At 41.8% G+C, this 25,351-nt stretch overlaps 1 protein-coding gene across 2 annotated transcripts; it reads left to right on the top strand.

The window, feature by feature from the left end:
• Positions 1 to 24,935, top strand: LOC111966734 (adipolin-like). Of its 2 annotated transcripts, none has more exons than XM_023991627.2 (8): positions 1 to 1,264; positions 15,018 to 15,122; positions 15,342 to 15,453; positions 15,794 to 15,981; positions 19,510 to 19,618; positions 19,863 to 19,956; positions 21,784 to 21,862; positions 22,083 to 24,935. In XM_023991627.2, exons 1-8 carry the CDS (start codon positions 1,091 to 1,093, stop codon positions 22,179 to 22,181), a joined length of 960 nt encoding a protein of 319 aa, XP_023847395.1. In that variant the 5' UTR covers positions 1 to 1,090; the 3' UTR covers positions 22,182 to 24,935. The 2 variants fall into 2 exon arrangements, with proteins under 2 accessions (XP_023847395.1, XP_023847394.1); XM_023991626.2 differs by having other exon boundaries at positions 2 to 1,264; positions 15,791 to 15,981.
• Positions 24,936 to 25,351: the final 416 nt, after the last annotated feature.

A 25,351-nucleotide genomic window follows, 5' to 3' on the forward strand; every position in this document is an offset into this window, starting at 1 on the left:
GCACTCCTGTAAGCTCAGTCACAGAGAGCAACAGAGAAGGAGAGAGAGTGAGAGTGTGTAACGAGGCAAGCAAGCAACAGGGACCTACCACACACACAAACACAGTGCTCTCTGAGGTGAAATTGCACATGTTTTTGTCACCCCAGAGCAGACGGACTGGGTTGATGAATGAGCAGTAGTGAGTTATGTACAGCTGGGTGTACTGGACAGCAGAGACTGTGTTGCTAATAACCCTCAAAGTGTTTTTCACACCACTTTGAAGTTTTCTCTTTGGATCTGCTGCTGCGGGGGACCAATTTTATACCCTTTAAGGAGAAAAGAAGAAGGAAGGCCAAAGGCTAAAAAAATTGGACCATCTCCAACTCCCCTTGGACTTTTTTTCATTCTCTGTCTACTCCTGAGGGAAGCACGTGTGAGGAGGACTGAGGGATTGAATGCCAAGCCGTATCCTCTGAAGAAAATCCCAGCTATTATGGGACTTCCACTTTACTCAACTATCGAAATATTATGAGGAAGATCCATTGCTCAGTGTGAGAGAAAGAGCAAGAAAGAGGGTGATAAAGAACTCTACCATCCACTTCTACCCAAGGGTTCCCTCCCTCCCCCAGCTTCAATCACCCCTCCTCTCTGCCTCTCTCTCCTTTGCCCCCTGCATCCCCCTCCTCCCCCCCACAGAGCAGAAAGCGTGAAAAATCTCACTAATGGGTTTATTTGCTGTCAGATCTACGCCGATTTGTCATTCGCCGGGACCATTTCACTTGACACATTTCATAGTTGAGTAAGCTGCTTGGCTTTCTGGCTAGAGTTAGCTGTGCTCTAGCTCCAGCAACACTCTGCTGCCAGGCTCAAAGCTCATCGGGAAGAGAGCAGTAGGCAGCCAAACCAGGAGTCCTTCAGCCCTCATAGTTGTTGCAGTCCTCCAGTTTGCAGTCTAATCATCCTGTTTAGGGTCCTTTCATTTTTGGAATCGGGCAATAGCTTTATTCTTTCCGATCGTTGGACAGTTTGGACAGACCATTGGGCCAGTTGTCCAAAGAGGCTTCTTCACACGGTTCCAGGGATATTTGGGTTGATTCAGTTTGTATTTAAGATGTGGTGTGGGCCACTGGTTGTGCTGGCTGCGGTGTTCTGGACCCAGTGTGTCCTGCTGGAAGGGGTAGACGCCAAGAAGGAGAGGAAGAGGCCGAAGGAGACCCCCCCACAGCACACAGAGGCGTACAACGCTACTCTCTCCAACAGTGAAGAGGTCGGCGAGAGCACCAAGGTAATGCTTGATTTGAAACTAAAAGGTGATCTTCAATTCACCAGTGGCTACCTCCAACCTCTAAGAAGCTTAGGACTATAAGGTTCCATCTGTAAAAAAATATGATTCTGAGATAATTAAAGATAAGAACCCTCATTGGTTTGAATGGTGTCAGCAATTTTTATCAAGTTTTTTTTTTTTTACTTAAGAACATGAATTAGGGTATATATATTACTATATAGGTAGAGAACGTTGAATAGTACAAGGCTATGTCAATAACTACATTTGGATAAAAATGCAGATAGAACCCTATAGTCCCAAGCCCTCTCTGCTCTGTAGACCTGCTGGTGTATTTCAAACCTTATGGCTGAAATGTGTATATTTATTCTGATCATACAAGTGCTGAACATCAGAAGAATGATTATGATTAGTATGTGGAATATGTTATTCACTTTATCAGTGGTATTTGATTGTAACTTTTGATTTTGATTACCTGATCTGATAATTATCAAAGTACAGATTTAATAGAAAATACAATTGCAGTAGTGCTACCAAAATTGAAACAACATCAAATAGAATAAAATGTTATTGGTCACATACACATATTTAGCAGATGATATTGAAGCGAAATGCTTTTGTTCCTAGTGCTAAATCCTTTGCTAAATCCTCTGATTGCATTCTATTAACATTAGAATCTATTCTGAGGCAAATACCTGAGCTGGAATGTCTTACCCTCAGTTTAAGGAGTGATAATTAACTTGTTAAATTATGGATTGCAATGGCTGGTGCTGACAGATGACATGCTCCAACAGCATTATTTGGACTTGATTCATGTATAATTGGACTTGATTCAGGCTTTATGAATGTATAATCTATGTCAAAACAAATCAAAGTTTATTTATTGCATACACAGATTAGCAAATGTTGAAGCAGGTGCAGCGAAATGCTTGTGTTTCTAGCTCCAGCAGTGCAGTAAGTGTCTAACAGTACAATACTAATACACAAATACAAAAAGAAGAAAAAACTAGAAATTATGAAATATCAGAATGAACAATGTCAGAGTCCTGAATATAAATACGTGGTGTGTATTGACAGTATTGACAATATATTGTATAAGTAGGAAAAGGTATTACAGCAGTAGTTATATAGGAGATGAGCTATGTGGAGATTACAGTATGCACATATAGACTGAGTAATCAATTATCTTAATTTCTCTGAGATCAATTTACATTTCAAGAAAATAATGTTGCGGGAATGCTAATATCTTATCTGTTTCTAACTCCAGAAACATTTTCAGATCAATTAACATTATGTAAACATGACTAAAGTGACCAGTGTTGAATGACTCTAAGGTGCAGTGTAGAGCAACAAAATGTTCTATAGAGTGTTCTGTAGAGTGTTCCATAGAGAGAATGAGTGTAGTGATGTGGGCTATTGCCAGCATAGAAGAGGTGTGCCCTACTGGGTCAAGCCTGAGAAAGTGAAGTGTCTGAAATGTGTGAAACCCTAAATGGATGCCTTCCTGAAGAATGTGTGGTATGTGGACATTTAAAGGCTGATCAATGCATCAATTAGTCCTCACTGCGGGGGGCAAGCACCAATTCCCCAGCTTATTAGTTTTAAGGACTGTTTATTGACAAATCAGCACTCAAGAGGGTTTGGATCATCATGAATTAGGGATAAGAAAATGTGACAGTGTAGGCTACATTCTCTAAATGTGTAGCCAAAGTATTTATTTAAAGATCAAATATGGACAGTAATTCGGTAGTTTAAAAGGCTTAATGGTTTGGCAAACAGATAGAAAAGTAGAGTTTTACACCAAAGTATAATATATAAATAGCTTTGAAATAAACTGATCAAAAAGTTGAAAAAATATTGTTTCCATGTCCAAAAACAGCATTTGACCTTTCACATTCTTATTTATTGGTTTATGGCTGGTATTGCATATTTCCAGGGGTTTCCAATTAGGTATTTGTTTTGCTTTTAGCCCACCCATTGTGTTGGCATTCTCAAATAACCCTCGCTGCCCCATCCACTCAATACCAGCCCTCCCTCCCTGTCCAAGATCTACCAGTTTGCCTCTGCTCTGTTTTATTTGCCATAGAGTGAGGTCTTGTTTCTGTATTCTCAAGAAGAAGAAGAAGAACACATTATTCAGTACTATCCTGTCTCATTGTGGTCTGGCTGTGTTTATTTGACTTGGTTTGCCCTGTAAAAGCAGAAGGCTATGAAGCATGACCTTGTGTCAACCCCCAGGCTGCTGAAAACTGAGGACTACTGCACCCCACTGGGATATATCTGTTCTGTTCTCTCTCCCATCTATCTCACTGAGCCCAGGGTGTCTCTGTCTCCAAAGCCCCCATCCGTCCCTTCCATCTCCCCCATGGTCCAGCAACAGGCCACAGGCAGACTGCCATGATGTAATTTCTATGAAAGATAGGTGGGCAGATATTTAAAGAGCTTTGGCATTGCTGTTCCCAGCCCATTGATTCTGTCATTCACAGGGCCAGTCTGACTCCGCTGTGTCTGGGACATCCGATAGGGGCGTTGCGGCCCCGAAAAACTGGTGCAGCGTGCCGTGTAAGCCCCTCACAAAGCCCCATAGAAAGGGTTCTGAAAGAGGACACCTCGACAAGGATTATCCCCCTGTGCCCCCCCCACTTACATTTTTCTCATCTTGTCTCCCACAATCTAAGGGTAATGACATAATCACTCCTAAGACCCTGTGTTATGCCAGATAGTGTCTCGGCCAAATACTGTCACCTCTAGTTGAGGACCCTGGGGTTTAGACTTTACATCTAAGATTAAAAGTGGAGATGTTTAAGCTTGGACAATGCAACAAGACTCGTGTAGGCTACATAACACTCCTTTAGGCTACGGAACTTGAGTACGTCTTATTGTGCATTTTGTATGGACAATGCATCAGCAAAATGTTATGCTATATCATCCGGAGTTCACTGAAAATGTGTCCAGTAAAAAACGAATAATATCTACTATGCCAGCTGCAAGCGGTGCTTGGATCCTTTATTTAATTGAATGCAGTTATTATGGTTTGTTCAAGTTTCACTTCATCCTCACATCTGTAGCTGTAATGTCTTGGAGAAAACAACCTGCTTATTAGAGTTACATTATGATGGCAGGAGAACACCACCTTGTATCTTCAAACAAGCCAAACCGTTTATACATTTGCATGTTTTTCTTTTCTCTCATGCAGTGGAAAGTCTTCTTATGATGGCATTCATTTTGCATCTGGCCCAACCCCAGTGAGAGCTGTTGGCAGGGTGCAGCAGACTACATTCCTTCAGAGATTTTCCATTTGAAATTGATCACAGTTGAGGTGTGGAGTGTTGCACTGAGTGAAATCTGGTGAGATGATACCAAGCAGTAACTTTTTGCACCAAAATAATGTTATGTCTGCTAAAATCGCTCACAGCACTAGACAAGTTTTTCTTCTACCCTTCGTCATAGCATAGATGGGTCATCATCCACGATCCAATCTATCATGATTTCACTGACTAGCACAATAAATACAGTGTGAGGGCAGAACTACGGAAACAATATATCAATTTGCTACTTATTTCACTCCTTTCCAAAGTGCAGTGAAATCTGTCAGTGTGGAGCAGCAAAGGGCTCAGTCAGTCATGGCAGTAATGGAGGCAGTCAAGTCAAACATCACGCATAGCGTGTTGAGTAATGGTTAAGCAGTGCCCTGGGGGAGACTTGAGTTTCCCCTCTCTCATCCGAACACCATGCTTAATGAAGGAGTGTGTGGGACCGTTTGGATAGCCCAACACACAGGGGACTGGACCCATCCCACAGGAAACCCTAGGCCCACTCACACACACACACACACAGGCTGCACACCCACACACACACACACACACACACACACACACACACACACACACACACACACACACACACACACACACACACACACACACACACACACACACACAAAATTGGGAACAGAGTTGGAACTGTAAATCGAGTGGGAACAAGGATACCCTTACTGTGTGAGGATGAGGCCTATCTTATGGGATGTTTTGTTTTATTACACATCTTAATGACCCTTGCTTACTTAATGCATTACACAATTGATTTATGCACTCATTGAAATCCTGACAGACAGCCATAATACTAATAAACAGCCTTTTGTCATTACATCTGAAATCTACAAATAAAATAAACTGCTAGGACGATATTCCCCTTGCGCTCCATTTTGGGTGCCAGAAATACAACATTTCTGTTTTTACATATCAGAGAGGTTCTGTTTGGTTTGGATTTCCTGTCAGAAATCCCTTGATCTCGCCTGCTATGTTTTATGTGCTGGTCATGTTCCTCTACATCAGATTCACATTGGACTCTTGAAAGAAAGCAACATGATTTCACCGTAATCTACCAGAGATTTTAAGTATATTCTATCCCATGTAAAGATTTGTCTGGGGTAGAATGCATTGCATTAATCAAAAACAGATGGTGATCTGTGCACCTAGTCCAAATGATTGTTAAAATCTTGGCAATCCTTGAATTACTTTTAGAGCCTTTGTTGTAACAATACATCCGTCCTATAGACATTTAATAGGTGTTGAAGCGTGGGAGAATTTTGCATGTCTTCTCACATTTGAATTTGCCTTTCATATGAACTATATATATTATTTTTTTTCCCTTCTCATATTTTGTGCTTTTCTACTTACAACTGGTTTTTAGTACCTCATAAAGTAAGTGAACAGAGTACTTCCACAAGGACAGTGCTTAAACCAAACATAAATGAGCACTGTATTTATGTGGCAGAGTGGAACCACAAATGAGTGCATAAAGAGAAGATCTCATGAGTATCTATCTACCTGGGGCATAACTCAGACCTGGGCTCAAATACTATTTGAAATCTTTCAAATACTTTTAGTGTTTGCTTTAGCCTGTCTGAACTGCCCGGTGGGCATTATCTGCATAGTTGGAACTATTGGTTCTGTTGCAATAGGCAAGCTCAATCAAGGACAGGTCAAGTATTTTCAGAGCTTTGTGATTCCTGTCTGTAAATGAAAAACACTTAATGAATTAAATATATTAATATTCATTATTTGAAATGATATTAAATTACATTTGAATCCAGGTCTGGAATACTTGTATCTCAGTTTTCAGCTTGATATGGATGTGGATCCTGTCACGACTTCCGCCGAAGTTGACTCCCCTGCCTGTTCGGGCGGTGCTCGGCGGTCGTCGTCACCGTCCTACTAGCCGCCACCGATCCCTTTTTCGTTTGTCTGTTTGTTTTGTCTTATTAGTTGCACCTGTTTTTGTTTCGTAATGAGCTTCCCTATAATTAGGAGTAAGACCCGCCCTTGTTTTGTGCGGGATTGTTTTTTGTTACGTGTGTGTATTTTGGGTGTTTGGCAAGTGTTTCTCTACGCCCTGGATGTTCGGGCTTATTCAGTTCTTGTGGAGAATAAATATAAGGTATATTTTTTCCCAAGCGGCTCTCTCTCTCTGCGTCTGGTTCTTTCGCCAACCTAGTCCCGCGTGACAGATCCAGAGTCATTTTTAATGGTTTCTCTTACCTACCACAGATACCTGGGGAAAGAGCCACCACTGGAGCAATGTGAAGACTATCATTTGTACACAAAGCAGGTGTGACAGCAATCAGACTCTCTTCAGCTTTTAGACTTTTTATGTTGAGAGCAAAGCACGATTATTATTTCCTAGGAGATTTCATAAATACATTTGACTGTTTTAGTAGCTCTCTTACACTGGAAAGGAATGCACACTCAATGTATGCATACATATACAGTATATGGCATGTTGACACTGTAGCAGTTGTTTTGTGGAAACAAGGAAAAGATAACACGAAGGCTACGCTATAGGAATATGTAAACGTGCAGCATACGCACACATAGTGGGATTTGAAATTTGCTTGATCCTTTACAGTTGTATCATTTTATCATTTGATAGCAAAGGCTCTGACGAAGGCCTTGAGGCCAATACATAAAGCTTAAAAAAGAGCAGTGATACAAGCAAGAGCAGTGTCCAGGTTTCTTATTTTTTCTCATAATTTGGTAGCCCCCTCGAGATTTAAAGTGGAGTGTATGTTTCTTGTGGTTTATATGCATAGGCCTACACTTTGCTCATATCCTAAACAACTTGTGTGTGACATATCTACAAAGTTAAAGTGCAGGGTGTGTGCAGTGTGTACCAGTTGCGCCAGTTGCATGTCAATTAAAAAAAAAAAAATGTAACAAAGGGTTAACTTAGTTATGTTGTAGAAAAACCCTGGTAGAGTAACCATATTTAGCGTTGTGGTAGTAAATCCTCTGTCTGTGAGGTGCATCAGGGGAGGACCGGGATGGATGGGATATTCTTTGGGAGGAAACGGGGGTGGATGCATGACAGTGGGGAAGCACGCAGGTTCTCCCTAGCCTAGCTCTAGCTGCAGCCTGAGAATCCCTGCCTCTCTGGATGGGCTAGGCCCTAGCTGCATTGCATGGATGACTGCACAGGGGCTACAACGACTTAAAAACAAGAGATTAGGGACGCTTCTCCATCATCCTGTCCCACGTCAAACTATATCGGTACCTCTACCTGTTCACACAACATGCTAGCAACATTAGCAATAATCTTACATGCTTATTTGTAGAGTGACTGGTGCACGCTGCTCTCACTGTTTGGTGGGTAAATCAAATCAAATTTGATTGGTCACATACACGTGTTTTGCAGGTGTAGCGAAATGCTTGTGTTTCTAGCTCCAACAGTGCAGTAATATCTAACAAGTAATATCTAACAATACACAAATCTAAAGTAAAGGACTGGAATTAAGAATATATAAATATTTGGACGAGCAATGTCAGAGCTGCATAGACTAAGATGCAGTAGAATAGAATACAGTATATACATATGAGATGAGTAATGCAAAATGTGTAAACATTATTAAAGTGACAAGTGTTCCAATTATTAAAGTGTCCAATGATTTCAAGTCTATGTATATAGGGCAGCAGCCTCTAATGTGCTAGTGATGGCCATTTTTACAGTCTGATGGCCTTGTGATAGAAGCTGTTTTTCACTCTCTCAGACCCAGCTGTGATGCACCTGTACTGACCTCGCCTTCTGGATGATGGCGGATGGCAGTGGCTCGGGTGGTTGTTGTCCTTGATGATCTTTTTGGCCTTCCTGTGACATCGGGTGCTGTAGGTGTCCTGGAGGGCAGGTAGTTTGCCCCCGGGGATGCGTTGGGCAGGCCACACCACCCTCTGAAGAGCCCTGTCGTTGTGGGCGGTGCAGTTGCCGTACCAGGCTGTGATACAGCCCGACAGGATGCTCTCAATTGTGCATCTGTAAAAGTTTGTGAGGGTTTTATGTGCCAAGCCAAATTTCTTCAGCCTCCTGAGGTTGAAGAGGTGCTGTTGCGCCTTCTTCACCTCACTGTCTGTGTGGGTGGACCATTTCAGTTTGTCAGAAATGTATACGCCGAGGTACTTGAAGCTTTTCACCTTTTCCAGTATGGACCCGTCAGTGTGGATGGGGGGTGCTCCCTCTGCCATTTCCCTCTGAAGTTCACAATCAGCTCCTTTGTTGTTTTTTTTACATTGGGTGAGAGGTTATTTTCCTGGCACCACACTCCCAGGGCCCTCACTTCCTCCCTGTAGGCTGTCTCGTCATTGTTGGTAATCAGACCTACTACTGTTGTGTCCGTCTGCAAACTTGATGATTGAGTTGGAGTCGTGCGTGGCCACGCAGTCATGGGTGTACAGGAAGTACAGGAGGGGGGCTGAGCACGCACCCTTGTGGGGCCCCAGTGTTGAGGATCAGTGAAATAGGTGTTGTTTCCTACCTTCACCACTTGGGAGCTGGCCCGTCAGGAAGTCCAGGACCCAGTTGCACAGGGCAGGGTTCAGACCCAGGGCCTCGAGCTTAATGATGAGCTTGGAGGGTACTATGGTGTTGAATGCTGTGCTATAGTCAATGAACAGCATTCTTACATAGGTAAGCCCTGCAGTTAACGTTTCAAGATATTATTTTTGTGTTGCAGGTATTTTGACTATACTAGTTGGTGCATGTCAAACAATATGGTATGGCTAGTTAATAAGGATAATGACATGTAAATGAAAACAAGCTAAGAGTTGGTAACAATGGTGGAACAAACTCCCTCACGACGCCAGGTCAGCGGAGTCAATCACCACCTTCCGGAGACACCTGAAACCCCACCTCTTTAAGGAATACCTAGGATAGGATAAAGTAATCCTTCTAACCCCCCCCCCCTCAACACCCTTCGATGCACTATTGTAAAGTGGTTGTTCCACTGGATATCATAAGGTGAATGCACCAATTTGTAAGTCGCTCTGGATAAGAGCGTCTGCTAAATGACTTAAATGTAAATGTAAATGTAAGAGTTATGGGCTATACCGGTATGCCTACAGAAGAGCCGGCAATGGAGTGCTGTTCAAGATGAGTATCTTAACAGTTGTGTTTGTGGCTGCATCGCAAATGGCACCCTATTCCCTACATAGTGCACTACTTGCCATTTGTAATGCAGACTGTGCTTTGGATGGAATGTTGCCTTCCCCAGGGAATATTTCCCTCCCTTTATTGGAGCAAATAAACTCTACTTCATTTCATCAAACAAACTGTATCACATATGTAAGAATTATCAATTGCACCTCAAACAAACTGTTTCCTGAATTATCATGATGATGATGTTTAATTGTCACATCAACTGGATGAGCACAGTGAAATGTGTTGTTTTACAGGGTCAGCCATAGTAGTACGACGCCCCTGGAGCAAATTAGGATTAAGTTCCTTGCTCAAGGGCACATCGACAGATTTTTCGCCTTGTCGGCTCGGTTATTCAAACCAGTGACCGTTCAGTTACTGGCCCAACTCTCTAACAGCAAATTCCATAATACATGTGTAACGACAGTTTTACTACACAGGTAGTACAATTCTGCAAGCTTACGTGCAATGTCCATGGTATTGTAGATGTATGTCCAAACTGAAAACTGTGATGTTTTTTCATACTGTCATTGTGGTTACATATTTGTAAGTAAAGTGAATTGCCTTATCAGAATTGGGGCCTGTAGCAGTAGATATCACAATCTCAGTTGGAATAGAGCCCCCACCCCCAACAGTGTTTGATGTTCTGAGGAGTACCTTCAGTTTAACACCTTAAGAATGTCTAACACATTTTCCCAAATTGCCACTGGAGTGGTGTGCTCTCACAGCTGTTGAAAGACACAGCTATTGGATGGCACTCAAACAACAGCCGGGATCAAAGGGAAGAACAGAGTACCTGTATCTATCCTCTACTCACTTTGTTCATGTGCTTTATGTGCTGATATAAAGGTATGTGAGTGAGAACATAGTTTACTTTGAGCCATCCTCAATAGGAACTAGATTAAACATAACTGACCGTTTTTCTATTTCGTCATGCTATGATTTTCATTTCTCTGTGTAAAGACCTTCATCTAGGGCATATTCAAGATAGTTTCACTGAGGTACAATGAATCATAATTTCTTGTCAAGCTATTGGATGTCATGGTAGCAAAAATATGATGCCCACCTGTGTGTAGCAGTGTGAAGCCCGATCAATGAAAGTGAGAATAAAATTCAGATCTTAAAATCCTCATGAGGTATTGCTTTATTGCCACGCTACTGTAGCAACTCTCATGATATTTTGTGTTACACACTGAATAAAAGTGTCAAAAAAAGTTGGAACAGTCATTTGCGCAATCTTGTTTTTTAGTTTGAATAACAGTAATAATTATCTTGGTTACAGCTGGGCCGACTTCCTAAAATTGAGAAAATCCTTTAGGGCACGGTTTTAATCGCTTAATTACAATGGCGTGTGCTAACAACACAATACGATAACAAGCAGAACGAGAGGGCTGCTTTCCTGGCAGTGCTATGCTGACTTTTTTATTATCACACAGGGAATAGCTAAGATACACTACCAGTCAAAAGTTTGGACATACCTACTCGTTCCAGGGTTTTTCTTTATTTTTACTATTTTCTACATTGCAAAATAATAGTGAAGATATCAAAATTATAAAATAACACATATGGAATCATGTAGTAACCAAAAAAGTGTTAAACAAATCAAAATTGATTTTATATTTGAGATTCTTCAAAGTAGCCACCCTTTGCCTTGATGACAGCTTTGCACGCTCTTGGCATTCTCTCAACCAGCTTCATGGGGTAGTCACCCGGAATACATTTCAATGAACAGGTGTGCCTTGTTAAAAGTTACTTTGTGGAATTTCTTTCCTTCTTAATGCATTTCAGCCAATCAGTTGTGTTGTGACAAGGTAGGGGTGGTATACAGTTGATAGCCCTATTTGATAAAAGACCAAGTCCATATTATGGCAAGAACAGCTCAAATAAGCAAAGATAAACGACAGTCCATCATTACTTTAAGACATGAAGGTCAGTCAATACGGAAAACTTCAAGAACTTTGAAAGTTTCTTCAAGTGCAGTCGCAAAAACCATCAAGAGCTATAATGAAACTGGCTTTCATGAGGACCGCCACAGGAAAGGAAGACCCAGAGTTACCTCTGCTGCAGAGGATAGGTTCATTAGAGTTACCAGCCTCAGAAATTGCAGCCCAAATAAATGCTTCACAGAGTTTAAGTAACAGACATATCTCAACATAAATTTGTTCAGAGGAGACGGCGTGAATCAGGCCTTCATGGTCAAATTGATGCAAAGAAACCACTAATAAAGGACACCAATATGAAGGAGAGGCTTGCTTGGGCCAAGAAACATGAGCAATGGACATTAGACCGGTGGAAATCTGTCCTTTGGTCTGATGAGTCCAAATGTTAGATTTTTGGTTCTAACCACCGTGTCTTTGTGAGCCGGAAAGTAGGCAAACGGGCGATCTCCGCATGTGTGGTTCCCACTGTGAAGAATGGAGGAGGAGGTGTGATGGTGTGGGGGTGCTTTGCTGGTGACACTGTCTTTGATTTATTTAGAATTCAAGGCGCACTTAACCAGCATGGCTACCACAGCATTCTGCAGCGATACGCCATCCCATCTGGTTTGCGCTTCAGTGGGACTATCATTTGTTTTTCAACAGGACAATGACCCAAAACACACCTCCTGTCTGTGTAAGGGCTATTTGACCAAGAAGGAGAGGAGAGTAATAGAGTGCTGCATCAGATGACCTGGCCTCCACAATCACCTGACCTCAACCCAATTGAGATGGTTTGGGATGAGTTGGACCGCAGAGTGAAGGAAAAGCAGCCAACAATTGCTCAGCATATATGGGAACTCCTTCAAGACTGTTGGAAAAGCATTCCAGGTGAAGGTGGTTGAGAGAATGCCAAGAGTGTGCAAAGCTGACATCAATGCAAAGGGTGGCTACTTTGAAGAATCTCAAATATAAAATATATTTAGATTTTTTAACTATTTTTTGGGTTACTACATGATTCCATATGTGTTATTTCAAGGTTTGATGTCTTCACTATTATTCTACAATGTAGAAAATAGTAAAACTAAGGAAAAACCCTTGAATGAGTAGGTGTGTCCAAACTTTTGACTGGTACAGTATATAATTATAAGTTGCATGTTTGGGCTTACTTGAGTTGGTCTTAAAAAAAACACATAAGATGATCTACGTATGACATCAATATGAAAGGAGAGGTGCAGAAGAGGTGCAGTTATTTTGAGTCCTTAGGTGTTAACAGTCAAGCATAGCGTTAAGCTCCTTGTTTTGTGCCTTACTCTGTTGTCAATGTTCAGCGTGCATCACTTCAATCAAACAGAGTCGCCAGAGAGGCTCTTCAGTGGTGATCGTCAGTGTTTAAATCATCACACTCATCATTAAACTTTTAATCATTAAAAGTGTAGTTTATGGAATAGATGTTTAAGATTTAATTAAATCTCAAATTCAAAAGATTTTTCATGTGCTCTTGTAAGGTTTGTATGAAAGTGAGAGATATTAAGACAGAATTTATATGCAGCATGAATGGTACAATAAAGAAAAGGATTCAGTATAATTAACTGGCTGTGTTGCAGTGTTGTGGAACATTTTTGGCAGATTATGCAGTAACAGTATCTTTGGCTTGACAAAATCTGTCTGCCTTTTATCTGTCTCCAGGCTTCAAAAGCACAACAAAAACCCACAAACATCCAACATGCAGGAGGCACTGTGTTACTTAACTTGTTTATTTTGTCTGCTGTCACAAGGAAAGAGAAAAGGGAGAAGACACAGAGAAAAAAAAACACAAACCCCAAATATGAAACCTTTTTCATTCTAGAATATTGAAGACAAGACAAACAATGGGTTACTTTGTTACTGTTGAATATAACGAAGGGCGAGTCTCTATTTGTGTGAAGAAAAGACGGCATGTTAGTTTTGCAGATAAGTGATCTGTGTCCTCCTGCCAAACCTAAACAAATTCCATTTCAGACAGCTCACCTTCATGGCTCGTCCTAATCTCCTCTTCTATCTCTGCCACAGTCACTTGACGTTTGGGGAGGAGGAAGGAGGGCTTTGCTTGGGGAGGATTCAAGGCATTTGCGGTTACTGGAATTCACACAGCTAGGGTTAGAATGATTGGGTGGCAGAGGCCTTTCATTTGGATCAAGGTAATATGTCAGGAGGTTTTTTTTATCAACAAAAGGATGACATCATCACACATTCAGAATCCCTGCATATCAAGCAAAGGTCTACAATCATCATCACTAGCATAAGGCAATGAACTTTACTGGCAAGTCAATTTCAACAGCCGCTGTTGACTTTTATGGTATGCAACTATAATTATTATCATATTCAATACGGTCATTACACTCCTGATATACTGTAAGTATGTTTGTAGGTATAGGTGAAAGTGTTGTTGGGTGTTTATAAATGTTGTTGTAGACTAATTGGGCACTAAAATAGCCCATGGATAGAGATGTTTTACATGGTCCTGAATGCACAGTATGATCATGGAAATGTCCATGTGTTGAAAAAAATCCCTTGAGACGTCTTGTTTATTTTCCTCTGACCCTATTGGGCAAATAATAATTGACGTGACACTTGAGTGAATTATCTGGAGAGAAAAAACAAGCAAAAAGGGAAAGTCTTGGACAGAAAAAGTGACTGAACATAGTTGGCAAAGTGAAAGGTATGACACAAAAAGGCTTATTCTCTCTCTCTGAAATGGTAGTAGACCGGCAAGGAGAGACAGGGAGAGAGAAAGAAAGAGAGTTCACTTCATAGTGTGACCTGCCTTGATGTCTGGCACCATTTAATAGTATCTTACGGCAAGATTTTCCAATTATGGTCGGTAAGCAGAAAATATGACTCATTGGATTCAGTTACTTAGTTACAATACTTTGCATTGTGTGACAGTGGGCGAAATGATTCCAGCCTGAAATATCTGATGAATCTTGCAATTAGCACTGCTCTCCTCAAAGAGCATTTGTTATTGAGGAATACGAACACAGTGTAACAGTTTGGGGCTAGCTTGATTCTAAGTACATTCTGCCCGCACCCTTTTTCCCACTTTATTTTACTAGGCACTTGTTTAGTGCTCACTATTAATCAGCCAGGTTAATTAAACTACATCTGGCTCTCCTTGGTGTCTCATTGATTCATAGTAGGCCTGTGTTCAAAGCATAATCCTAAATGCCAACATGGTATTCATTCATTCAACTGTGTTCATTCCAAAATCAGACCTTAAAAGTGGTCTAATATCGGGAGTCCAACCGTGTCCCATGCCATCTTCTGTTTAGATACAGCTATGCCGTCTATTTGAATGAAAAACATTTCATGGGTTTTCTCTCTCATGTGTCTTATAGATTCCTGACAACCAGAGAGTAGATCCCCTGGGATCATGGATGGACTTTGTGAAACGACCCGTAGACAACTTCCCTGGGAAATGCCGCAAACGCAAAAGGCCACTGGTAAATATAACAATGTCTTCAGTAGTGGTTCAAATAAGCTAGCTGATCAAGCACTGGTCCGTTCATTACATTGGTCACGAAGCATCTAGTACAATACATAAGTAGAATATGGATCGTTTTAATATTGAAACAGCTTTCTGTGTCAAATCATGTGTAGAGTATATGTATGATGATCCTATATTATTATGTGATGTGTTATTATTTCCTCATCTCTGTCAGCCAGGACCACCAGGTCCTCCTGGTCCTCCAGGCCCCCAGGGGCCTCCTGGATTCCCCGGGGCAGAGGTCACCCAGGAGGTCCTCCTCCAGGAGTTCAAAGAGATGATAAAAGGTAATATCATATAAAGTCATAAAATGTCATATAAAGACACAACATGTTATAAAGTCTGATCTGGTCCTTCGCTGAGTATAAAAATACATGTTGATTCCAAAACATTGGTGATTGATCAACTGCTACTGCTGATGGATCATTGTTTCTGTGAAGGCTGAAGTATTTCATTAGTAACTGACCATCCGGGGGAGATATCAGGTCTGACTGACTGCAAACTCACTACTCTATTGCTCTACTGTAGTACTCAGAGAAAGTTTTTCCTATAGTTCAAAGTCAAGTCCATGTTCTTGTCATCTTTCTAGTTGAGATTCCCATATTCCTTCTGTGTTTTCACCAGAAGCTACAGAGAGGAGAGCTGCTGCAGTGGACAAGCAGACCAGTACCAGTCCTAGTCAGATACCCATGGCCCTCATTGCCCTGGAAGGAATGACCTCTTACAGGAGGATAGAGGAAGCCTTCCACTGTAAACTCATAGGACCTGTGGTTGTCGACAAGAAGACACTGATGGAGCTACAAAACTTTCAGACGGTACGTTTTGGAGGAACAATTGAGAAGTTTGTAAAGAATGTAGGAGTTTGTGAAGTATTTGGTCACCCCCTTAACCATCTTCTTTATCCTCTTGTCTTACTCACCATTAAGCTGTCTATTAATCTCCACAATCACTTTTCTTTCTTTCTATTTTCTTTCTTTTAACTTTGTTTTAACCGCAGGTTTGAAGTTTGAACCAGCAATGATTCTGGTTATATCCACCTGATGTATAAGAATGAAGCCAGGAATCTTAAGGCTTCCCTAAAGTCTGACAAAGCAGTACCCTGCTTTGAGTTTAGACTGGCTTCTTAGTCCTTAGTAAAAAAAGATCTCCTTTTACAACGCTCCACATCACTTTCTGGGTGGCATACAAAAGGCACTCTGTCTGTGACTTGGAATATGGTGCGGAGTGGACAAAAATAGACACTGTTTGAAACGGCATGATGTAGAGGAAGAACTATTCCCTGGGACATTCTGAGGCTGTCACGTTCCTGACCTTATTTTCCTTTGTTTAGCGTTGTTTAGTTGGTCAGGACGTGAGCTGGGTGGGCAGTCTATGTTATTTTGTTTAGTTGTTTAGGTTCATTGTTAATTAGCCTTATATGGTTCTCAATCAGGGGCAGGTGTTTGACGTTCCTTCGATTGAGACCATATTAAGGTAGGCTTTCACACCGTTTGTTTGGGGTGATTGTCTTCCGTGTCAGTGTATGTACCACACGGGACTGTTTCGTTTGTTTAGTCTGTTCCTGTTCGTGCGTTTTCGTGTCTGTAATTCTCATGTTCAGGTCGGTCTACGTCGTTTTGTTATTTTGTAATTTATCAAGTGTGTTTCGTGTTCGTCTTGTTTAAATAAATTCATCATGTATTCCATACAAGCTGCGTTTTGGTCCGATCCATGCTCCTCCTCAGACGAGGAGGAGAACAATCGTTTACAGAATCACCCACCAACAAGGACCAAGCAGCGTGGAGAAGGCAGCGGCAGAAATCCCAGGACTCCTGGACTTGGAGGAGATTTTGAACGGAGAAGGACCCTGGGCACAGCTGGGGAATATCGCCGCCCCAAAGCTGAGCTGGAGGAAGCGAAAGCTGAGCGGCGGCGATATGAGAAGGCAGCACCGAGCGCGACAGGTACGAGAGGCAGCCCCAGAATTGTTTTGGGGGGGCTAGAGAGGAGTAGGTGCTAAGCCAGGTAACAGACCTGAGCGCACTCCTCGGCTTATCATAAGCAACGCTACTGGTCAGCACCGTGTTATGCGGTTAAGCGCACGGTGTCGCCAGTGCGTGCCCATAGCCCGGTGCGCTATAGGGCAGCCCCCCGAAAGTTTCATGTGAGTGTGGGCATCCAGCCGGCGTATTGGCCTGCTCAGCGCGTCTGGTCTCCGCGTACGCGTTTCGGTCCAGGGTATCCTGTGCCGGCTCTGCGTGCTGTGTCTCCGGGCGCTGGGAGGGTGCAGGTCATCCTATGCCTACGCTCCGCTCATACCGGCAAATGTGGAGTGAGCCAAGGGAGAGTCGCGTAGTAGGCACTAGATCTCAGTGCTCATCCACAGCCCGGTTCAACCTGTGCCTGCACTCTGGAGGGTCCGGGCTGGAGTAGTATTCCAGCCTGGGGATGTGTGCCAAGGCTGCGCACCAGAGCTCCAGTGCTCCCCCACAGTCCGGTCCTTCAGGTGCCTCCTCTTAACATAGCCTCCTGTAGGTCTCCAGCCTGGCGGGTCCTGTGGCAGCCCCACGCACCAGGCTGTCTCTCCGTCTCCTCCCTACAGTGTGCCCGTCTGCCAGTGCTGCCTGTCTGTCCCGAGCCGTCAGAGCTGCCCGTCTGTCCCGAGCCGTCAGAGCTGCCCGTCTGTCCCGAGCCGTCAGAGCTGCCCGTCTGTCCCGAGCCGTCGGAGCTGCCCGTCTGTCCCGAGCCGTCAGAGCTGCCCGTCTGTCCCGAGCCGCCAGAGCGTCCGCCAGACAGGAGCAGCCAGAGCCATCGCCAGACAGGAGCAGCAGAGCCGTCCGCCAGACAGGACAGCCTAGAGCCGTCGCCAGACAGGCAGCACGAGCGTCGCAGCACGAGCAAGCCAGAAGCCGTCCGCCAGACAGGAGCAGCCAGAGCCGTCCGCCAGACAGGAGCAGCCAGAGCCGTCCGCCAGACAGGAGCAGCAGAGCCGTCCCCCATGACAGCCAGCCAGCCGTCATCCAGCATGACCAGCCAGAGCCGTCATCCAGCCATGACCAGCCAGAGCCGTCATCCAGCCATGACCAGACCAGAGCCGCAGCCAGTCGCGCCGCCGCCCGGTGCTGCCTCTCAGTCCGGTGCTGCCCCGCAGTCGGTCTGTGTTCGGCTGCCCTCAGTCCGTGCTGCCCCTCAGTCCGGTGCTGCCCCTCATTCGGTGTTGCCCCTTAGTCCGGTGCTGCCCTTAATCCAGGTGGGTTAATTTGGAGGGTGGTCAGTAGGAGGAAGCTACGGAAGCGGGGATTGACTATGGTGGGGTGGGGACAACGCCCAGAGCCGCCACCGTGGACAGATGCCCACCCAGACCCTCCCCTATATGTTCAGTTTTGCGGCCGGAGTCCGCATCTTGGGGGGGGGGGTACTGTCACGTTCCTGACCTTATTTTCCTTTGTTTAGCGTTGTTTAGTTGGTCAGGACGTGAGCTGGGTGGGCAGTCTATGTTATTTGTTTCTTGTTTAGGTTCATTGTTAATTAGCCTTATATGGTTCTCAATCAGGGGCAGGTGTTTGACGTTTMCTCTGATTGARAACCATATTAAGGTAGGCTGTTCACACCGTTTGTTTGTGGGTGATTGTCTTCCGTGTCAGTGTATGTACCACACGGGACTGTTTCGTTTGTTTAGTCTGTTCCTGTTCGTGCGTTCTTCTGATTCATGATTTAGACTGGCTGAGAAAAGCTGCCTGCCTGTCTGTCTCATCCTGATTCCCGAGACATTCATTACTATGGGACAGCTGGAGATCGAATTTGAATATTGAAACAACCTTGCAAAATGTTGCAAGGTTTATACAAATCTCCGCTGTTGAAAACTAAAAAAACTGTTTGTCTAAAAGCAATGTGAGATAATGTCTAGATGCTTTTATAGTGCAGATCAAGTTTATAAGTTGCCTGGCTGGGCTGATGAGACAGTGGATTGCGCAGTCAGATGGAACAGAGTAAATAGGCATTTTAACGTCCTATATTTAGCCAGTGGTAACTTGTGGAATAGACACCGGCTGGAATGCGGTTTTCACCAATCAGCATTCAGGATTAGACCCACCCATTGCATAAATAGTAATAATGGAATGTGTTACACTGTATTTACATATATAAAGTGGGTAGTGACTTAGTCAGGCAATGGAATAAATAGCTAGTATTCCAATGTCTGTTGGAAAAGTTTGGATTATTTGCTCGGGTGTTCCCTTTGGCAGACATACATTTACATTTTGTAGCTCCTCGATTCACTTTAGCTAAATATCAATTGAGTCCAAATGATCTGTGAGTCATTGTACAACTCCATTCTGCAAGTCACATTGTATTTGTCCTTCCAGCCTCCTGCTAAAGGTGCCTTCCTCAGAGGGACAGGAATGGACCAATCCACAGGACGATTCACAGCTCCCGTTACAGGGATCTACCAGCTCTCTGCTAATGTTCATATTGGTAAGGAATGTTTCTCTACTTTAGGGAAACCCAATTATCAGAAAATCATCTTGGGAAATGTATTGATTTGGAAGTTGGATATCAAATATCAAGACAATGCATGAGGGGCATTGAGGCACAATTTATTCAGAGATTTTGCTAAAATATTGTACATCTTCAGAGGACTCTGTGACCTTTTCTTCAGAGAGGTGTTTCTGAGCTGGATAATGTATAACCTCAGAGTAACTATGTTTCCTCCCTGAAGACCACAGCGAGGTAAAGAGGAGTAAGAGTCAGCTGAGAGCCAGGGATAATGTACGAGTGCTGATCTGCATCGAATCCCTGTGCCATCGATATACGTGAGTAGGCCTACCCTCAGTCCCAGTCTATTGATCGTCTACCGTTTATCAACAAATCTGCATGATGAAGTTTGAAAATGCCTCCAATATCTAGTCACCCTATGAAACAAACTCAAATGAGTCCACTCCACACGTTTTCACCTTGGCATGAAAACCATATGGTTCTTATTTGTTCCGTCTTTTGCAACGCTGTTACATGGAATGAGGTAAAACTATCCCTGACAAACAAAACAATATCATAACCATTTTTTATTGTCTGCCAGGTCAGGCTTTCTGATGTGTTGTTAAGGCATTATATTTACAGCAGTCATTGAATCCGTGCCTGATAATCAGTGTTTAATGCCAGTTTTACTTTTGCTAGTATTTACGAGCTGTTTAAGATGTTGTCTATTATACATTGTGTGGAACCAGTTAGGCATTTCCTGTGTTAAAGTGGAACACGTCTTTGAAAGAAATGTCCTCTCACCCCTTCTCCTGGTCCCTGTCGCCTCTAAATTCTTTATAGACTCACCTTTGACGCCTGGGATACCATGCTGCTTCCAGCACCACAGGCCAGGGTCGTATTAATTTGAGCAAATCGTAGGAAAACATTTTACTATGAAAAAATGTAAAGGAACATTTCTTATTGGACATTTGGTGCCTATTGAACACAACCCTGAATAGAGACATTTTATTTTTGGGATGTGTGAAGGATGAAGAGAACCAACAACAATATTACACAGTCGTTTGTAGATACCAGAATATTACACAGTCGTTTGTAGATACCAGAATATTACACACTCGTTTGTAGATACCAGAATATTACACATTCGTTTGTAGATACCAGAATATTACACACTTGTTTGTAGAACCGAATATTACACATTCGTTTGTAGATACCAGTTTATTACACAGTTGTTTGTAGACACAAATATTCACACTTGTTTGTAGTAACAGAATATTACACACTCGTTGTAGTAACCAGAAATTAACACTCGTTTGTAATACCAAAATATTTCACACTTGTTTGTAGATACCAGTATATTACACACTCGTTTGTAGATACCAGAATATTACACACTTTCGTTTGTAGATACCAAATATACACACTCGTTGTAGAGACCAAAATATTTCACACTCGTTTGTAGATACCAAAATATTTCACACTTGTTTGTAGATACCAGAATATTACACACTCGTTTGTAGATACCAAAATATTTCGAGTACTGTTGTTCACATATTTTTGCCATTTCTGTTTATATAAAGTAAGCAATTTTTTTTTAAACGAACGGCACCCAATATCTCCAGAATGTGTAAAGGCCAACAACCTTGCTTCACAACCTGGTATTATCAAAAATATATATAAATAATATTGTTATGATGGTTACCTTACCCCGAAAAAGTGGGCTCATTGTTGTTGCTTTTCCACCCCAAAGCCTCCAGCCTGTCTGGCTCTCCCACACATGAAAATGCAGAGAATGTAAAATGAGCCTCATTGCGATGGTAGTTAAGTGAAGACAAACATGATTGATTCACCATAAAAATGCAGCATTTTCCACTAAACAGGAGCCAGTGGTCTCAGCAGGAGTTGTAGGACAAGACTCCACGCCTGCAATATTACTGTCTACACTGCAGACTTCATTAAAGGCTCACTGTAATGATGATGGTGATTCAAGACTCAGAATGAAGCAATGACATGTTTATTTCATGTGTACGAAAACAAATTTTGCATGAAATATCAGGTTAGGTGTGTATAGATATAGTAAAGTTATTTTGAACAAACGTAAAGATCAGGTGACAAGATTATGATTAATTAACATTTGTTGTCTGTTTTTCTCTTCATCACAGGTCGTTAGAGATGATTGTTGGATTGGAAAGTAACAGCAAGATCTTCACAGTGTATGTGCAAGGGTTGCTGGAGCTACAGGTGGGCTTACATTTATCAAACTGATCATCACAACGCTTGGCATGAAGATTTTCCAATAGGGTCAAACTGAATATAGAGTAAGATATTGCCCCCCAAAAAGCCTTTAAGAAGTGTTATGAAGTACAATTACTTCTTTACACTATAATGGGTTTTAATATCACTATAGCAAAACAATCAGTCATTATATTACTGTATTTAAAATGTTATTGTATCTCCTCAGATTGGACAGTACACCTCCATATTTGTGGACAATGGTGCTGGGGCATCCATCACAATACAGAATGGCTCTGACTTCATGGGGATGTTGCTGGGTGTATAGCCTCACGTCCTGCCATTGGGGCTCGGGGTATTCCTTCCCTCTTCCCATTGGACACCAGGGCCCTGGCCATGCAAGGCACCTGTCATACCTGTATCTGTTTGGATTACTAACAGATGCTATCTGCCAATCCCCATCCATGGAGGAGAAAGCAAAAGGCATGAGCAGCATTTGCAGCCATTGAACTTCTCTACTTGGTGTATCCTGGAAGAACCGTTTTGAAAGCTAAAGGACTGTGTCTCTCCCCAGACACCATGAAAGCAAGCACTCCTATGGGCCAAGAAAGACACTTGTGCATACCAACAGACAATCTTAATAGACAAGAATTCACATCTTCAAATCACTCAATGAACATTTTGAATTTGAGAAAGAAAAAAACCTGAATCATATACGTATTTTTAATACAGTAATAGCCTGATAGGAAAAATGCTATAATGAATATCATTCATGAAATTGAAAGGTTTTTATTAATCTCTTTAATGGAATGGCAGTAGCTAAGAAAGTACAGTACATAGACTCTGTGAGTGTGTATATACACTGGATGATGCAAAGATGCTCAGTATGCATTGAATGGGTGCCCCAACTTCTCAGCTAAGGTTGAAGAAATTCAGAAGCATTTAGGAAAATCCAACCAGTAGTTTTTGAAAACAAGGGAATTTTGGGAAAGTTACCGGAATTTTCAACCCTATTCTCAGCAAAGTGACCTCTACTGTATGTTCTATCTAGGGGGACTTTGTATGTCTCATGTGGAGTCTACAGCCCACTGAACAAAATAGAGGAAACATTGGCCTCTGTATGGAACCATTTTGTGGAATTCAAACCCAAACTAAGGAATGTGGTTAGAGCATTGAAATGAAATGCAAGTATGTTGGCCATTCTGTTTCATACCGCTGTACAGTGCCTTCAGAAAGTATTTATACCGCTTGACTTGTTCCACATTTTGTTACAGCCTGAATTCAAAATGGAATAAATATTTTTTTTTCTACACACAATACCCAATAATTACATGTTTTCAGAATTGTTTGCTTATTTATTGAAAATTAAATACAGAAATATCTGTCAAGCTCTGTCAAGTTGATTGTTGATCATTGCTAGACAGCCATGTTCAAGTCTTGTCATTGGTTTTCAAGCCAATTTAAGTCAGAACTGTAACTAGGCCACTCAGGAACATTCAATGTCGTCTTGTTAAGTAACTCCAGTGTACTGTAAATTTGGCCTTGTGTTTTAGGTTATTGTCCTGCTGAAAGGTGAATTTATCTCCCAGTGTCTGTTGGAATACAGACTGAACCAAGTTTTCCTCTAGGATTTTGCCTGTGCTTAGCTTTATTCAGTTTATTTTTATCCTAAAAAACTCCCTAGTCCTTGCCGATGACAAGCATACCCATAACATGATGCAGCCACCACCATGCTTGAAAATATGAAGAGGGGTACTCAGTGATGTGTTGTGTTGGATTTGCCCCAAACATAACGCTTTGAATTCAGGAAATAAAGTTAATTTCTTTGATAATTATTTTTCAGTTTTAATTTAGTGTTTTGTTGCAAACAGGATGAATGTTTTGGAATATTTGTATTCTGTACAAGCTTCTTTCTTTTCACTGTCATTTAGATTTGTATTGTGGAGTAACTACAGTGTTGTTGATCCATCTCCCGTTTTCTCCTCTCACATCTATTTAACTCTGTAACTGTTTTAAAGTCACCATTGGCCTCATAGTGAAATCCCTGAGCGGTTTCCTTCCACTCCATCAACTGAGTTAGGAAAGATGGCTGTATATTTGCAGTGACTGGGTGTATTGAGAGACCATCCAAAGTGTTATTAATACCTTCACCATTCTCAAAGGGATATTCAATGTCTGCTTTTTAATTTTTCTATCTACCAATAAGTGCCCTTCTTTGCAAGGCATTGGAAAACCGCTCTCATCTTTGTTTAAAATTCACTGCTCGACTGAGGTACCTTACAGATAATTGTATGTGTGGGGTACAGAAATTAGGTAATCATTCAAAAATCATGTTAAACACTATTATTGAGTCCATGCAGCTTATTATGTGACTTGTTAAGCAAATGTATACTCCTGAATTTAGGCTTGCCATAACAAAGGGGTTGAATACTTATTGACTCAAGACTTTTCAGCTTTTTATTTTGAATTCATTTGTAAACATTTCTGAAAACATAATTCCACGTTGACATTATGGGGTATTGTGTGTAGGCCAGTAACACAATCTCAATTGAATACATTTTAAATTCCGGCTGTAATACAACAAAATCTGGAAAAAGTAAATGGTTGTGAATACTTCTGAAGGCACAGTATTTAATATACAGTGTTTCCACGTAACGCTTATGCCAAATTATATAAATGCCATGGTCAAGCAGAACATTTTTGCCTACTGTTTTATAAAATGGCAGTTGTTTCATCAAAAGAGACTGACCATGTTATCTTATTCAACTAGAAAATAATCACGTGTTCATTTTTGTGGTGTGTATATCTCTAAGTTTTTTTGCCAAATAGTTGATGAAGTTGTCTTTAAACGATGATAATATTTCATTAATACACATTGTTAAGAGTTGAATTTGAACATAAATAGAGTATACGTTCAAATGTATCCACACATGTAATGAAAAATGGACATGAATATCTTTTATCACCGTAGGGATCAATTTACAGTTCCAAGACCACCACAGATTGGAGTATCATTATGTTTTATACTGATTAGCTTTTTTAATAGCTAGTATGATCAAAATTAAACTAAGGTAAAACATTATGTTATTTCTGTATTTACTCAATATACTGTATGTAAGTGCTGCGTAAAGCTTAACATTTATATTGGAGAAGGTTACAAGTATCAGCAAACAATGCTTTTTACGGAGAGAATTGCAAGCATTTGTGCTGGTCTATAGATTAGGAACAGGGCGTCGTCATAAGACCTTACCGCCCAGTTGTTGGTTAGATTAGTGCCTTGACCAGTCATATAAGGGAGTTATAATGCGGTTATAAATATTTTTGTATATATTTTGGGTGGTCTGCGTGTCACAAGGCCATAATAAGAAGCTTTGAGCCTCCATTGCACAAATGCCTGTCCAGTCACTTGTATGAGCTTGTTAGCATCAATGCATGAATGCCTTAATAAGAGAGCTCTGCTCATGGAAGCGTTGTTGAGCCCAAAGTGCCAGCCACACA

Source organism: Salvelinus sp. IW2-2015, linkage group LG7 (genome assembly GCF_002910315.2).
Source record: "Salvelinus sp. IW2-2015 linkage group LG7, ASM291031v2, whole genome shotgun sequence".
NCBI lineage: Eukaryota > Metazoa > Chordata > Actinopteri > Salmoniformes > Salmonidae > Salvelinus > Salvelinus sp. IW2-2015.

Excerpts from the sequence above, each read along its gene's own strand:
- LOC111966734 (XM_023991626.2), top strand. The coding sequence starts at position 1,091 with ATGTGGTGTGGGCCACTGGTTGTGCTGGCTGCGGTGTTCTGGACCCAG. Across the intron at positions 15,982-19,509 it reads AGCTACAAAACTTTCAGACG|CCTCCTGCTAAAGGTGCCTT; the intron begins GTACGTTTTGGA and ends TTGTCCTTCCAG. Across the intron at positions 19,957-21,783 it reads TCCCTGTGCCATCGATATAC|GTCGTTAGAGATGATTGTTG; the intron begins GTGAGTAGGCCT and ends TCTTCATCACAG.